General features: G+C 40.1%; 1 protein-coding gene across 3 annotated transcripts in view; it reads left to right on the top strand.

Annotated features, from left to right (window-relative positions):
• The window catches only part of adkb (adenosine kinase b), a 124,053-nt gene that overhangs the window by 4,387 nt on the left and 104,959 nt on the right, over positions 1–14,707 (top strand). For all 3 annotated transcript variants that reach the window (XM_059324804.1, XM_059324805.1, XM_059324806.1), the window contains 2 exons: positions 366–440; positions 538–591. In XM_059324804.1, the coding sequence (XP_059180787.1) occupies positions 366–440; positions 538–591 (129 nt within the window). The remainder of the gene's footprint in view (positions 1–365; positions 441–537; positions 592–14,707) is intronic.

Genomic DNA, 14,707 nt, shown 5'->3' on the forward strand with positions numbered 1-14,707 from the left:
AGTTTGAGGAAGTGGCTGCTTTTCATTTGACTAATCTCCTTTTCAATGGGGGAGACTATCATTAGCAGTTTCACATTAACTACATGTGAGGAGTGATCTCTCTCAAAGTCATAAATATTCACCCATTACTCTGTCATGAGCTCATTGTGCATGTTTCTGTAAACTTTATTTCCTCCACATGTTGACTGCAGAGAGAAGGTCGGGTAATAGAACCATCAGGAAAACATAGTCTCATCAGAGCTTCAATTGAATAAATCAGAAACAGATGATTTTCTCTTCCACAACAGATTGTTTGTGTCCTGCAGTTTGTGCCGAGCTGGCGAGTGGGAGTCTGCATAATACAATAAGTTTTTGTCCCACCACAGTGAAAACACGCTCTTTGGGATGGGAAATCCCTTGCTGGACATTTCAGCTGTTGTGGACAAAGATTTCCTTGACAAGTAAGTCGAAACGGCTTGGTTGTTTCCACTGATATCTTCGTATTTCTGTGCCTCAACGGACCAAAACTAAAGATTTTATTTGTATTTTTTCCTAAAGGTTTGGGCTGAAGCTTAATGACCAGATCCTCGCTGAAGAAAAACACAAAGCCTTGTGAGTCAAACTTTCACTGGGACACCACATGCTTCAGTAGTGTGTTAAAATTGCATGGAACCAAATAAGGGATATGCTGGTCATTCATACCCACTACTACCATCTTGACGCTGAGCTGTGCTCAAAATAGCCGAGTTATAAATCAACCCTCTGCAACTGGGAGCCTCAGCGCTTGACCAGCCCACACATTTTTCCCATACTGCATTTGAACCAAACGAGACCAAGATGGCTCTGAATTAACAACTGCTTTGGGTTAAGTAGTAGATCTGCATTAACTACATTCCATTAGATTAACACTACATTAATTCATTCTTATTCATTCCAAAATGGGCTTTGCTGAGCATGCATTCTCCTTTTTTAAGACCTTCCCTCCTACATCATGCAACAGTAATGTAATAGCCTTCCTCGAAAACGTGGTTGGGTACTACTGGATTTAGCGCCCCACTCTTTTGAAATGGACCTTAAGGTAAACATAGATTGTAAACAACAGAAATACTATAAATAAAACAGGACGAAGCCTCTGAAACCCAAGCAGGTTCAGGGTGTTTTCTGCTCCTGTTACACTTAATCATCACCACAGTATAAATAAGTTCTTCACCTCTAGTGTATAAGTAAAAAAAATATATAAGACAAAGAAAAATGCAAGTTGAATTCCTTTGATAATTTATTTTTAATCTATATATACATTTTTCCAAGAGCCGCCAAGTTTTACCAATATTTGAAAGAAATGGGGGCTCCACATGCTATACATATTGAACTATTTACATTTTATATCTTCTCTTGTCCTCTCCTCTATGCTCTGTGTAAACAGCCTGCAGTTCATTCAAGGTTTCACTGAAATTTTGTCACATGACTGTTGGTCTCAGCCAAGTAATTCATGACCAGTTGTGCAGAGAAATGCAGAATATGATGATAATATATATATATAATATATAATATATAATATATGATAATATAATGATTCTTACAGGATTTGGTTAGTGCAAATAGTTTATTTTTGGCCACTTTTATATATGACCTGTAGAATCAAGTTGTTTATGACAAAATATTACTAATTTGAGCATAGATTTGGTTATTTGGTCCTGATGGAAGGTTTCTGTCACACATGATTTGTTCAAAGACTGTAGAAAAATTCAAAATGACAATACTTACAATACTGATATATGTTTTTACCGCTTCTGGTGACAATAAATGATGTAATTTGGCAACTTTCATAAGAATACATGGTTTCCAAACCTGAAAAGAAAGAGTGTAGATGGTATATTTTTAATGGAATTTGGATGTGGTCATTTTAGTGCCAACATTAAAGGTTCACCATAAATAAAAATAAGGTGATTGTGAATGGCAGATGTTAAATTATATCTCAATGGTTAAACACTTTTCACACTAAGTGGTAAATTACATGTTGCATATTTGGGAAATATGAGTAGTTGTTATGTCTGCAAAACGAGTGTGAGAATGTTTAAAAATGATGATTGAATGATCTTTAAGAGTTGCCTTGGCAGCAAAAGACACAAGACAAGCCAAAACTGCCAAAGTTTTACATTGCACACACAGCAGCGTGTTGTTTTTTCAGAGTTGTAAGCTGTGGCCTCAGGTATAGTATTCATGATTTTTATTTGGCACATTCCACACTAGACTAAAACTCTTTTTGTCCGGGATCGGCTCGATACCAGGAAGGTGGGCGTTTTTGTTCAGCTCAGTGCAGAAGTAAATAAGAAAATAGAAAGATGCTCAAAATACCATATGTACAAAGCAAAAGATCTGGATTCATGTTTTCAGGGTTTTTCCAGGACATTGTATGTAATAATCAGATATAGTTTGCTTGCCTCTCATTGATCCACTGCAACAAACAACTCACTGGGCACTTACACTCTGTGACAGGAATCCATTGACACGTTCACACCTCGGAGCTGCTTGCTACAGCCACAGTCTTATCTGCTGGATGTCAGATAATTGCATAATTTTTATCTGCTGGTCACTGAGCAGCTCCACTTGAGCTGTTTGGTATCTCGCTCAAGGGCACCTCTACTGTGGTAATGAGGAGGGAGGGACGGACAAGTGCTGATTTTTCCACTTTCTAAACCCTATTTCATCCTGCTGGAAGGGTTTTTAGTCCAGTCAAAATGAATCTTGACATATTGTCAGGACACTCGTATGATCAGAACCACTTATTTGACATTTGTAAGCACAGGGGAGGAGAAACCAATTTTATCAACACAGCAGTTGGTATCCAGAATACTAATAGAGATACTGTACAATAAAGATAGATGTATTGTTACTATAATACATGTTCTTACAGAAGCCCAGAGAGGCAAATTGGATAAAGAAATTCTGGTGGTCCATTTTGTTTATTGTTGTAATACGTATTTTGGCCACAAGAGGCTGAAGTGCACCACAACCCTATGTTTTAAATAGGAAAAAAAAATACAATATGTACCTTGTGTTTATAGTGTATGGACAAATTAAAACTCACCCTCATGGGTACACTTTCACCTCTTGTGGCTGAAATGAGTGTTACCCCAACACACACACACACACACACACACACACACACACACACACACACACACACACACACACACACAGAACTACAAAATTAAATTGAAAAAAATGATCCTGGCACAAGGATACCCCCTTGGGAAACATTTAGATTAAACTATTAAAGTGGATCACCAGAATTTTTTTCTCACTTGCCTCTCAGGGCAATCTTTATATTCCTGATTTTAATGTAAAATAAAATGGCTTAAAGTTAGGGACAAGTAAAAAAAACAAGTAAATAAAAAATGGAAAATGTATAGAGTAATAAATAAATGGAAATAAAATTAGAAAATAAGCCTTTTTTAATCTGTTTTAGCTTTTATTTGTTCTTTTGTTTATGCATATATTTGTATATATTTAAAATATACATAGCTATATTTTTAGTATGTGTTGCATAAGAAGAGAGTAAAAGAAATAAAGAGGAATATATGAAAAAACAAATAAGCAATATAAGGACATATAAATAAAATAAAAATAAGTGAATAAAAAATTTGTGGAAATATAGGGAAAATTAAGTAAAAAATGAAATAGGTAAACAAAAATAAAATGTCTTAAAGTTGTCAAATTCGCATGCTCGATTTGATACGTTTATTAGCTGAATATTACAGAATTGTAGTGAAGTTTGGTGGGAAATTGGTTGTGCATTTTCACTGTTTACCGTTTATGGAAAGAAAAAGTATACCTGCTTGTCCTTTGATGCAGTTCTGGACCCAGATGCACATTAAACATCTGTAAATGCTCTCTGTTTCCTGTTAAAATGGCAAATTTGGAGGGTTGTGCAACCTAAGCAGAGGTGATTTCTGACTTTAGAAAACGTTTAAGGTGAATGCATGTTAAACAATTTCATCCTCAAGATGAGGTGATAAAATTAGTTTTAGTGTCTTGTGTATAAATTCAAAGCAAATCACGGCGCAGTCATCGTAAAGCCGTAAACCAACTGAGTGATGCGTTAACAATAAATAAATAAAGACGGATCAGTACATCAGATCGTCTGTACCTTACAATAGGCTACCTTGTCAGGTCTTGTTACTTGACAAAGGGACACATGTGACCTTGGGCAGCAGCAGCAGCAGCACAAAGCAGCATCATCAGCAGTGTTGTTCTCCTCCGGCACAAAGGCAGCAGTGTTATCTTTAGCCCTACAGACACAGTTCCCTCCACATTCTGCACAAGGTCAGGGCAGGATTAACAGGCTTTGGTGGTTTATACCCAGCACAATGCATTTCAATGCATGTCCCCTCCAATACCACACACACCAGCATACTGGCCCACATGTCTGTCAATTTATATCTGAATGTATATGATAATTGAGCACACTATCGACTAACTTATAGCAGCAGAAAAAAACTTTTGAATCTGCGATGTGAGCAGCTGTATTCCTGTTAAGGATGCTGGGTGGCTACAAAGTGCAGAGAGGTCATTCACAAGGTCACTGATCCATGGAAGAAGAAGAGCTTGACTGCAGTGTTGTGACAAATAACATCATTACTTAAAAGGCCACAATAGACTTACAAGTCTAGTCGACTAACACTATTGTTGTGCTTCTGAATCTACAGAGTGTAACGCGATTCATTTTTTCTCCCCATCACCCTGGTGGGAGAGAGATCATTGGATGCAGTGCACTGTGGCCATGCCTGAATTCAATTATCTAGTCACAGCAGAGCCCATATAATCCTGTTGTGGCTGAGGAATTGCCTGCTGTAGAAACCATCAACATCCCTGTTAGTACTGGCTGGGGACTTAATGTTTTTTTTCCCCGAATAAGCCTCAACTGTGACTTTTGATGCCTTTTCATTCCGTGTCAAATGTTTTACAAGTTCTAGTTTATTCCCAGTTTTAATTCAAAATGTTTTTAGTTTTTTTGTAGAAACACGTTTAGTATTAGTAGTATCAGTTAGTTGACTGACTCTCATAAAGTTACTTGACTAGATTTTTAATTTATCAAGGAAAAATTGCAAGATTTGATTTCCTCAGATATTAATATTTGTTTGTTGTCTTTGCTTTATTGTGGAGTCAAAGGAGTGCAACCAAAAAAAATTAAAAGAAATTGGTAAAAGAATTAGAAAATAAATGTGGAAATATAAAGCAAAGAGAAGAAAATAATAAAAAGTAAATAAAAGAAATGTTTAATTATGAAGCATAATGTATGAAAGAACAAATAAGTAATATAATGACCAAAAAATAAAATAGTAAGTGAATAAATGAAATGTGGAAATATAGGGAGAAATAAGTAAAAACAAGTAAATAAAAATGTGAAATGTAGAGAGAAATAAATAAATGGAAATATAACATCAAAATAACAAACTTGTATAAAAATGGCTTTTTCATTTATTTTGACAAAAAAAAAAAACAATTTACCCTATTTTTTCAGTATTTTTTAAATTAAAAAATGCTTTTTTCTTTAAAAAAAAAATTTCATTAATTTATTTTCATCCCATGAAATAAATATATATATATATATATATATATATATATATAATTTAATTTTAATTTAATTTATTTTGGGATTTGGAACTGTTGGTTAGACAGAGACGTCATCTTGGCATTATTATTTGAGTAATTGAAAAAAAAATGTTTTAAATTGTGACAACAGCAAATTGTTAATGACATTAAACATTATTTGCAGCCATAATGAAGGCTTGTGGTGTATCTGCTGTGCATGAAAACACTAACTTCCTGGGCGTCCTGGTTGCCTTGGGGTTAAGACGCATACCATAAAACCACAATGTCCTGATTGGTTTCCAGCCTCGGATGTTTGTTATGTTTCATACCGCTCCCTCTCTCTCTCACCCTGTGTTTCCTGTTTGTCGCTATACTTTCTCCTGTAAACATGAAAAGAAATACAAACATACAATCAAAGTAAATTAATAACTTGTGCAGTGCAATGTCAAGAACCACATCCCAATAATCTCTCCCCTCTTCCAAATAAAGTTCTGCAAACAGTATTGTATGCATTGTTTACAGTGTGGTGGTTAGTTGCAGTAAACACACAGGTTATGTACTGTACCTGCTTGTGTTTGGGTGAAACTTTCACAGTGGTTTTTGAGGCAGTCGTTCTCAGAAGATACTTTGTTTTCAGAGGATGCCTCTTGTGTTTTGATTTCAGGATATGACAGGAAACCAACTAACCAGAGCACTTTGTTTGACTTCCTTTCTGCCTGCATATCTTCTTGCATTTCAGTTGCTGATATTCACAGCAGTCATTTGAGCTTGCCAGACTAGGAAAATCACTTGGCAAACAAAATGTGTTTCACCTGTGCTTTTTCTACTATGACAGGGCAAAATGTCTGCTGTGAAAAAGGCCTTATTTGTCAGATGTAATGCTGCAGGTCTTGCTGACTTTTTGTCGTCACTGCTGCCATCAAGTGGCTTAACTTGTAAATTTGATATCTGGAAATAAATAGTGTATTTTAAATGGACTTTAGAACTTGGAAAGATGTGTGGTATTTATTGTCTTTATCTTAGATAATCAGACAAATGGAATCAATGTATAATCTACGTAAAGTTATGCAATTTACCAGTGTTGTCTCTTTAAGTTCATGCTGTTTTATCTTTAAACTTCGGTCTTTAAAATATTTGTTGTTAGCAGGTGGCTGATATTGTCTATTGTGTTGATAAAAGTCTTTCCTGAGTGTTGAATTGTGGTAAAAGGGGTATGTACCGTTTATGTCCAGCAGGGGGCAACAGTAGCCTGCTGTTTGTACCCCAAGGAGTCTCCATAGGAAACAACATGTCAACATAATGAAAAACACGCCTCTTTCTGCAGGAGATTATAATGTGGGCAAATAGACATTTTATTTCAGGATAACTAGGCATTACAGGTTATTTAGAGCTCACAGCATTGCATAATATACCATTCACCCAAACCCTCTTGGGCTTGTTAACCATATCATATTAGAGCTAATGATTATTAGTGTGTCAAATGAGTGAGTCATTGTTACAGTGAGTGTATTGTCACCTCGGAACGGGAGAAAAAAAAAAGATCAGCTGGCTCCTGAATATTAGTTGCGTTCAAACATTTGTTTTATGACTCCCTCTGTCCGATGATAATTAATTGTTTACTTTCTCATCTCTGGATGATGGCGTGACTCTTTTCAGAGGTTGTTTGCTCACAGCAATTAAGTTCATCAGTGCTCATCCTCCCTCCTCCTCCTCCATCCTCCCTCCTCCCTCTCCCTACCCCCCCTCCATCTCCCTCCTTTTCTCTCTTTCTGTGTGCTAAATGCAGATTAGCAGCGTCACAATCGCATCCAGAATGAGAGTAAACTCCTCATTATGCCGTGTGACCCTCTGCTGCATGAATAATTCAGGGCTGCAGCGTTAGTGGCTGGCTGTTATTAGCATTCCGGATGGTGAAGGGAAAGAGAGAAAGAGGGAGAGAGAGAGAGAGAGGGTGGGAGGCTCATATCACTGACAGGGCTGACTCAGGGGGATCAGCGCTGGATTGAGACACACATCACACACACATCATCACACGACACAGGAGATCAGTGGAGGTGCCTCTCCACTCGCACACCCCGCTGTCTGTGTACATCTTACACACCCCTGCTGCTGCCGTGCAGCTCAATCTGCTTACTGGGAGGAAAACAACAAAGGCCTCTCTCACTGAGTACATGCTAAACACTCTGGCTCCTGGGTGTGTGTGTGTGATAGATTCTGCTCTGTAAACACACTTGACTGTACCCCCCTCTCTTTTTTTTTTTTGTTTTTATTTTTTTAATCTATAACGAAGCGAATTGTGAGTGCTAGAAATCCCCGGCGGAGCTATCCTGGTGTGTCAGGAGCAGAAACACTGTGTGTGTGTGTGTGTGTGTGTGTGTGTGTGTGTGTGTGTGTGTGTGTGTGCGCGCTCACATGCAAGCATGCGTGCAGAAGCTGCATGTGCTTGCCGTGGTGCCACTTCACTGGATGCACTCATGCTTGACTGAGTGTGTAGACACATTACAACCCCCCCCCCCCCCCCCCTCTTACTTCCCAGCTCCCTTGTCTGTTGCTGAGGCTGAGTGCTGTACTACAGTGCTTAAACTCACCTCTGCCGGCCCGCTGGTGGGGGTCAGAACATCCGGCTCCCCCTGCAGCTGAGGGCAAAGGTCGCGGGCCTGCATCCATCAGCCGACCTCTGAGCCAAAGAGAGTGAGCAGAGATTAATGGCACTCAACTGGTAATTGAGACATCAGAAACATGTTCAGCTGCCAACCGCGCCGCTCTTGATGTTTTATTGATATGCATGAATCCGACGATTTGGGGCGCTTGCATAAATCTGACATGCTCACCAGAGCTGTACTCAACTGTAAGAAATGTGGATCTAGACCTTTTGAATTATAAAAGAAGGAAACTTTTCAGACAATCAAAATCAAGAAGCCTTATATCTTGTTCTGCTGTTGTTGTTTTTTTGATGAAATAGGTTAACAGGGTGCCTGCTCTGCGTTTAAAGCATACATGCTGCATCATGAGAGATGGCTGATGCAATCATAATTAAGGCTCGTCCCCGCCGGAGCTGCAAATGCCTCCCTCTTGTTGTCGGTGGCTGCCAGCAGGTGGTGCCAGACGGAAACATCACAAGTCAAAGGGAGTGTAACAAACATAATCCACATCTCTGTGCATGTGGGCGTCCCCCCCTCCCCCTCCCCCCTCCTCCTTCTCTCCATCCAACTCCCCCTTTTAAAGAGCGTTTTATAATTAAAATGTGGGCGTCTCAGCCAGTACATACAGCATGTTCAGTTCAGAAAAGCATGCTCAGGGCTATTTTTAGTCATCTTTGATCCCCAGCAGCCACACAGGAAAAGCCAATGATGGCAGCAGCCCGTACACATGTAGACTAGTTAGTATACTATCTGTGCTGATCATTTCTCAACACCTCGCCTGTGCGGGGGTAGAGATGGGGAGGCCTGACTGGTGAACAGAAACACTCCCCGTGTGTTTAAAGTTCACACTGGGCCATATGGTCCCCGCAGTAGGGGGTGTTGGTGGAATTATTCACACGGAGCGCTCTGAATCACCGAGATCCTGGTATCAACCTCCAAGATAAGGGGAATGTCTCAAAGGCTTTGTGCTCGGGCTTCAAATCTCAATCCTCAAGAGAACACCAGAAGCCCCATCCTTGCTTACACGCTCCGTCTTCCCACTCTCTCCCTCAATGTGTCCCTCTCTCTCTCTTTCATGTCCTCACACACACAATCACACTCCCTCTCCCACATCCACACAGTACAGTGTGACAAACAACGCCACCCTCTGCAGCGCGAAGCCAAAAACCTGTGACATTTTAGAGGAAATAATATGAACTCATCCTCCATGACCAGATTCTGCCCCCGCCGCCTAATCCTTGAGTGTAGCCTAATTAAGTACAAACAGCAGTCTTTGGTTAATGCCAACAAATGGGCTGCCGCTGCCGCCGCTGCTGCTGGATCGGCCGATTATTAAAGGGATGCACATTTGTTGTTGCTGCATTCTAATGCAATTACTCACCCATTATGACCATGTAATTGTGCAGCCATTAATTGTGCATCCAGTCTATAATGCAAAAAGGGCTAATCGCGGCTGGAGGTTTTTTTTTTGGTGCACCGAGGGATTCGAGGCAGGTTTTCTCAGCTGAACAGGGATTTACCCAAATGGATTGAGATACCTGAACGATGGCGATAATGCTTTTGTGCAAATCAACATTCATTCCTTACTGTAGTGTATTAGAATATGTCAGAGGACGGGAACAAGGCCTCGCTCGCTGTTTGAATCATGACTCATTTGTGTTCAGTACTTTTATGCGCCTCATTCTTCGCCATCTATTCCCATCCTGCCCTAATGTTCCACTGATAAGAATGTCCTATTCATTCTGCGTTCTTCACCAGTTGCTACAGAGGGAGAGAGAGAGTGAGCAGAGAGAGACTCTACAGGCATTGAATGAAAAGCACATCTATTTCTGAGGGGGAGCGCGAGCACGGTAGAAGATAATTATTGATTTGAAATAAGAAAAGATAAGGCTCAACCTTGAGCAGCCCGGCGATAGCGCACAGAACAGAATAATTAATGGGCCTGTCTTGTGTCGGGACAAGCTTTCACACTGAGACGAGCGTATTGATTTTAAACAGATAAACTGCGTAACCCTTTGTGAAGGGTTTGACAAACAATTTAATTGGGGGGAAAAACAACAATATTCCTCACCCTTTCCATCTCCCTTTCATCACGTCCCCGAGCTGTTTTTCCTCCGCCTGACCTATGGAAACAATTACTGTGCATCAGGCCTTGTACTGCCTCCAGACTACCAAAGAAGGCTGGTGTAGGATGCACACACTGATTGGGGAATCTAATCAATGGTGGAACCTGTCTCCACTCCAGAAGCCTGTGTTGAAACTGGGATTACCAAAACCTTTTTAGTTGCCTGCACGTCCCCCCTCTCTTCTGTCAGAGAGAGAGAAAGATGGATCTGCCTGTTTAAATGTACCTGCCTGCTATAGCTGAAGCAGAGATAATTTACTGTTCCTGTACAACCCTCCTCCTTTCCTAATCCCCAAGGAGAGCAGCGAAGAAGACCCCAGTCCTCTCACTTCTTCCCTTGCCCCTGATTAGCGATAGGGGCTGTTTGATCATGTTTCCCTGCTTGTCCATGTGATTTGTAAGCTGTTTAAACGTGAACAAGGCAATTAAATAAGGACGAACGCGGGAGAGTGGGTGCCGCGGTGATCATTAGCGATGAATTACCCCGGTGTGCACTCAAACACTCGGGAGGACTTTCAGGCGGACCACTCCCGAGGATCCAGATCCAATCTAGCCATTGATTAACAGAGACTTGTTCTTCCTGTGAAATCACTCGACGGGGATTTTAGGGCACTCATCCGGTCTTATCGAGATAGGCTAACATCAAAGGCGAATGAAGAGGGATTGGGTAAATGGGCTCGCCTTGCCCTCCATGTAAGAGACTTAGAGGAGCAAATCTTGAATTATTGCCTCATGTAAATAATCTACTCAGCTGGCTTTTTTTGGGGAGGTGAGAGAGGAACTCATGAGTCACTCGGGGATCAGAACACTCATAGTACTTTGGAAGCTCTCATATTTCCCTTGATGGGAAACAACGGTGGGGGCTCCATCTCCAGGAATGTAAACAACACGATGTTCCTGACTTGTGTGATCTGCCCCAACAATTTGAATGTGTTAAGCCAGGGAGATGTTGAGGTATTAGTTTTCAAAGAAGACTCTCATATCCTCTGAATACAAACATTGTGTTCGGTAGCCTAATTCCCCCTAATTTGATTTAAGCCGAATAAATAAGGGCTTCTATTAGTCTCAAATTGGAAGGTATGAAATTGAAAAATAGCACAGTGCCTTTAGTTAAGGGTGGTATTTAACCAGAGTGTCAGGGGTAATCTGTGGTGTTATATAACACAGACCCTCCGTACATTAGTGGAATGCATGGCATGGTTGGAATTGCTCCTCCATTGAACAACACTAGCAGGTTTTAAAAGCAGAGGTTACTGGCTGAGGACATTTTGTTCAAAACAATTTCTTTTTCTCTGCCCCCTCCCATCACTGAGAGAGCGCAGACTGCAGTAGATGGAAAGGGATTTTCTCTTCCTAAATGGCCAAGGGGGCTGTTTACGGTGTCACTACTATGGGATCACATGATGTTTGAGGGTGTAAAGGTCTCGAGGCAGCTGCTCCTTTTCGGATGGGATTTTCGAGGCGTCCAAGAGCAGGGCCCCATGCTGTCTGCACTGAAAGGTGGAGCAAATACTTCTAGGAAGAAAAAAAAGCTGAAATCCTCAGAAGCTGTGTGTCTATTTGAAATGGGTTCTGGAGTCCCTCGGCTGCCTTCATGTTATAAACACCCACAGTGCTCAAATTCTTCCTTTGTCAAGGAGTCATAACAGGTGTCTCAGGAAGGATTTTTTTCCCCCGGTTAGCATATTTTCCACTTGCATGGAAAGTTTTTTTTTCTTTATTAGGAACATTCTGCGCTGGGTAGACCCCCTTGCCTTGAGACATGATATGCAGACTTTCTTTGAAGCAGTAAAGGTTACTTTCACACTCGCTCAAAATTCGGCCATGCCTTGTTAAACCAGGTTGTGCTGAAGTATTGAACACCTCTGGCTGACACATGTTGGTAAGCCATGATGCACTTTGCATACATATTACTCCTGTCTGCAGTTACTACATACAATACACATATCTATTTTTGGGAGCAAAAGTTTAATTATAAAGTTGAACCTAGAAACAAGTTATGTTCCTAAGGATTACTTTTCTTGACATTGAAACGGAAGTTTAAACTTAGACTAGTTTACTAATAAACACTCAGAAAACAGTCATAGAGAACCTTTTTCAATAACAGAATCAAATCTTAAATGCCGCTAAAATGCGTGGAACTTTAAGATAAGATAAGATAAGATGGAACTTTATTAATCCCGAAGGAAATTCTTGTTCCAGAATGCTCCAAGTTACAAAAACAATCACAATATAGGAAAATATAAGAAAAACAATAAAGAAAATATTTGCATGCATTACTAACATTAACAGCCCCCCCCCCAAACATAACCATGTAGTTTTGGTGCCTAAACTTAACTTAACACTTGGTTAAGTTCACAACCTTGACCACTTTTAAACAAGACTTTTTTAGCAAATCTTCATTACCACCATGTGCCACAATATCATTGAGTTGCAGAAATATACAATGCTGACAATAATTCTGGTGACTGGGTTGCCATCGCACATTATCCTCCAAAACATGACAACAACTCATTTAATAAACATTAACAAATGACATTTATTGAAACCATTCGTTCATTTTCATTCAACCTTAACCGGTTATCCGCAATCGAGTCGCGGGGGCGAGACATTGGGCGAGAGGCAGGCAGTACACCGGTCGCCAGACTATCGCAGGGCTGACACATAGAGACAGACAATCACACTCCCATTCACACCTACGGGCAATTTAGAGTCGCCAATTAAACCTAAGTGCTTGTTTTTGGACTGTGGGAGGAAGCCGGAGTACCCGGTGAGAACCCACGCTGACACGGGGAGAACATGTAAACTCCACACAGAAGAGCCGCAGGCGGGAGGCGAACCTTGCTGTGAGGCGAGAGCACTAACCACTACACCACCGTGTAGCCCCTTATTGAAACATATTGAAAATGATAAATCTTTAAGAAACCTGCCTGATTATTATAACATTAGTAGCTAACAAATGCAAATTTTTTCATAAAGCAAAGTTTGTCTAGGAAGACATGACACATTTTAGTGAAAATATACCAATATGTAATTTAAATGTGTGCATTTATAACATAATTATTTTATAGTACCAACATCTGACACATCCCTACCCCCAAAAGTGCAAACTTTGACCTCCCTTGAAAATGTTGTTTTAATCCTAAAAAGGGAAAAATGTGTCAGCACTCTGTAGCAGAGCCTTTACATAACCAGTACCCCTTGGGATTACGCTCAAGCATATTCTCAACAACCCCTCTTACGCAGTTAATTTAAGATGGAATTACACATAACACCAGTGGGAATGGCATGGTGCACCTTGAACTATTTACCATATCATTGGATTATTTTCCCTCATGTAAATACACTTCGAAATTGACAGTCTTCAATTTACAGTGTGTAAAAAAAAGCCAAGGACCTCCTTATGTAGCGTATCATCTCGTCTGCAGTTGGGTCAATTTCCTTAGCAGGGTGGACACGTTTATGTAGCCAGCCCCCTGGGAGGCTGTTTGTGTGAACAATGTGGAGAATACACATTACTCATGTTCTCAGCTCCCCAGATAAAGACTCTATCTGGCAGCGTAGCCCAGCTTTGCATCACGTTATGCCTAAGCATTGAAGCTATTGATGTTTGAAATGGCAGTATGATGGCAAAATACAGAAATGATGGAAGCGCCTTCACTATTTCACTGGAGACCCAAGGGTGTTCCTGTGGTTTATGTTTGAAAACTCAGCAATTGTTTACGCCCCACTCCCCAATGTCATGTCTATTTTCTTGACTCATTGTGTTTAGTCTGTTACACTCGTCTCTAAACTCTGCTGTATGGTTCATACATCAAACATTTAATCAGATGTGGTCTCTCCCTAAACAACTTATCCGGCTATGAGGGTTTTTTGTACACAGTAAGATTGTAAAACTTGTTTTTGTAATTGCTCTGAAAACATCACCTATGAAATACAAAAATGTCTGCCTGTGTGGAAAAATGAATAGTTTATTTCATTTCATGCATCTCTTTGATGAGGCAGTTCAAGTTCCTTTAGAAATAACTTTCACTGCTCATCTTGTTTTAATACTCAGCGGCTAACTACAACCATGTGTGGACAATGTTCCTCTTTTACTTTTATCAACTTGGCATTTAGACCCTAACTGCCTCTTTTCAACTCCAGCAACTTTTGTGGTCAAGTATCCCATTTAACAAAATCCAGCATTTGCTTGCAGCTTATTTCTTCTTCTTTTTTCTTTTTTTTTGAAACAGTTTATGTAAATAGCTTGCACCTGGAATGTCAGATAAAGAATGGGTAGAAAAGTATGCCATTTTTTATTATATTGCAGAGTTAATGTGTTGCTGTCAAGTCTAAATATTCATATTTCCACCATGACACGACT

Source organism: Centropristis striata, chromosome 21 (assembly GCF_030273125.1).
Source record: "Centropristis striata isolate RG_2023a ecotype Rhode Island chromosome 21, C.striata_1.0, whole genome shotgun sequence".
Taxonomy (NCBI): domain Eukaryota; kingdom Metazoa; phylum Chordata; class Actinopteri; order Perciformes; family Serranidae; genus Centropristis; species Centropristis striata.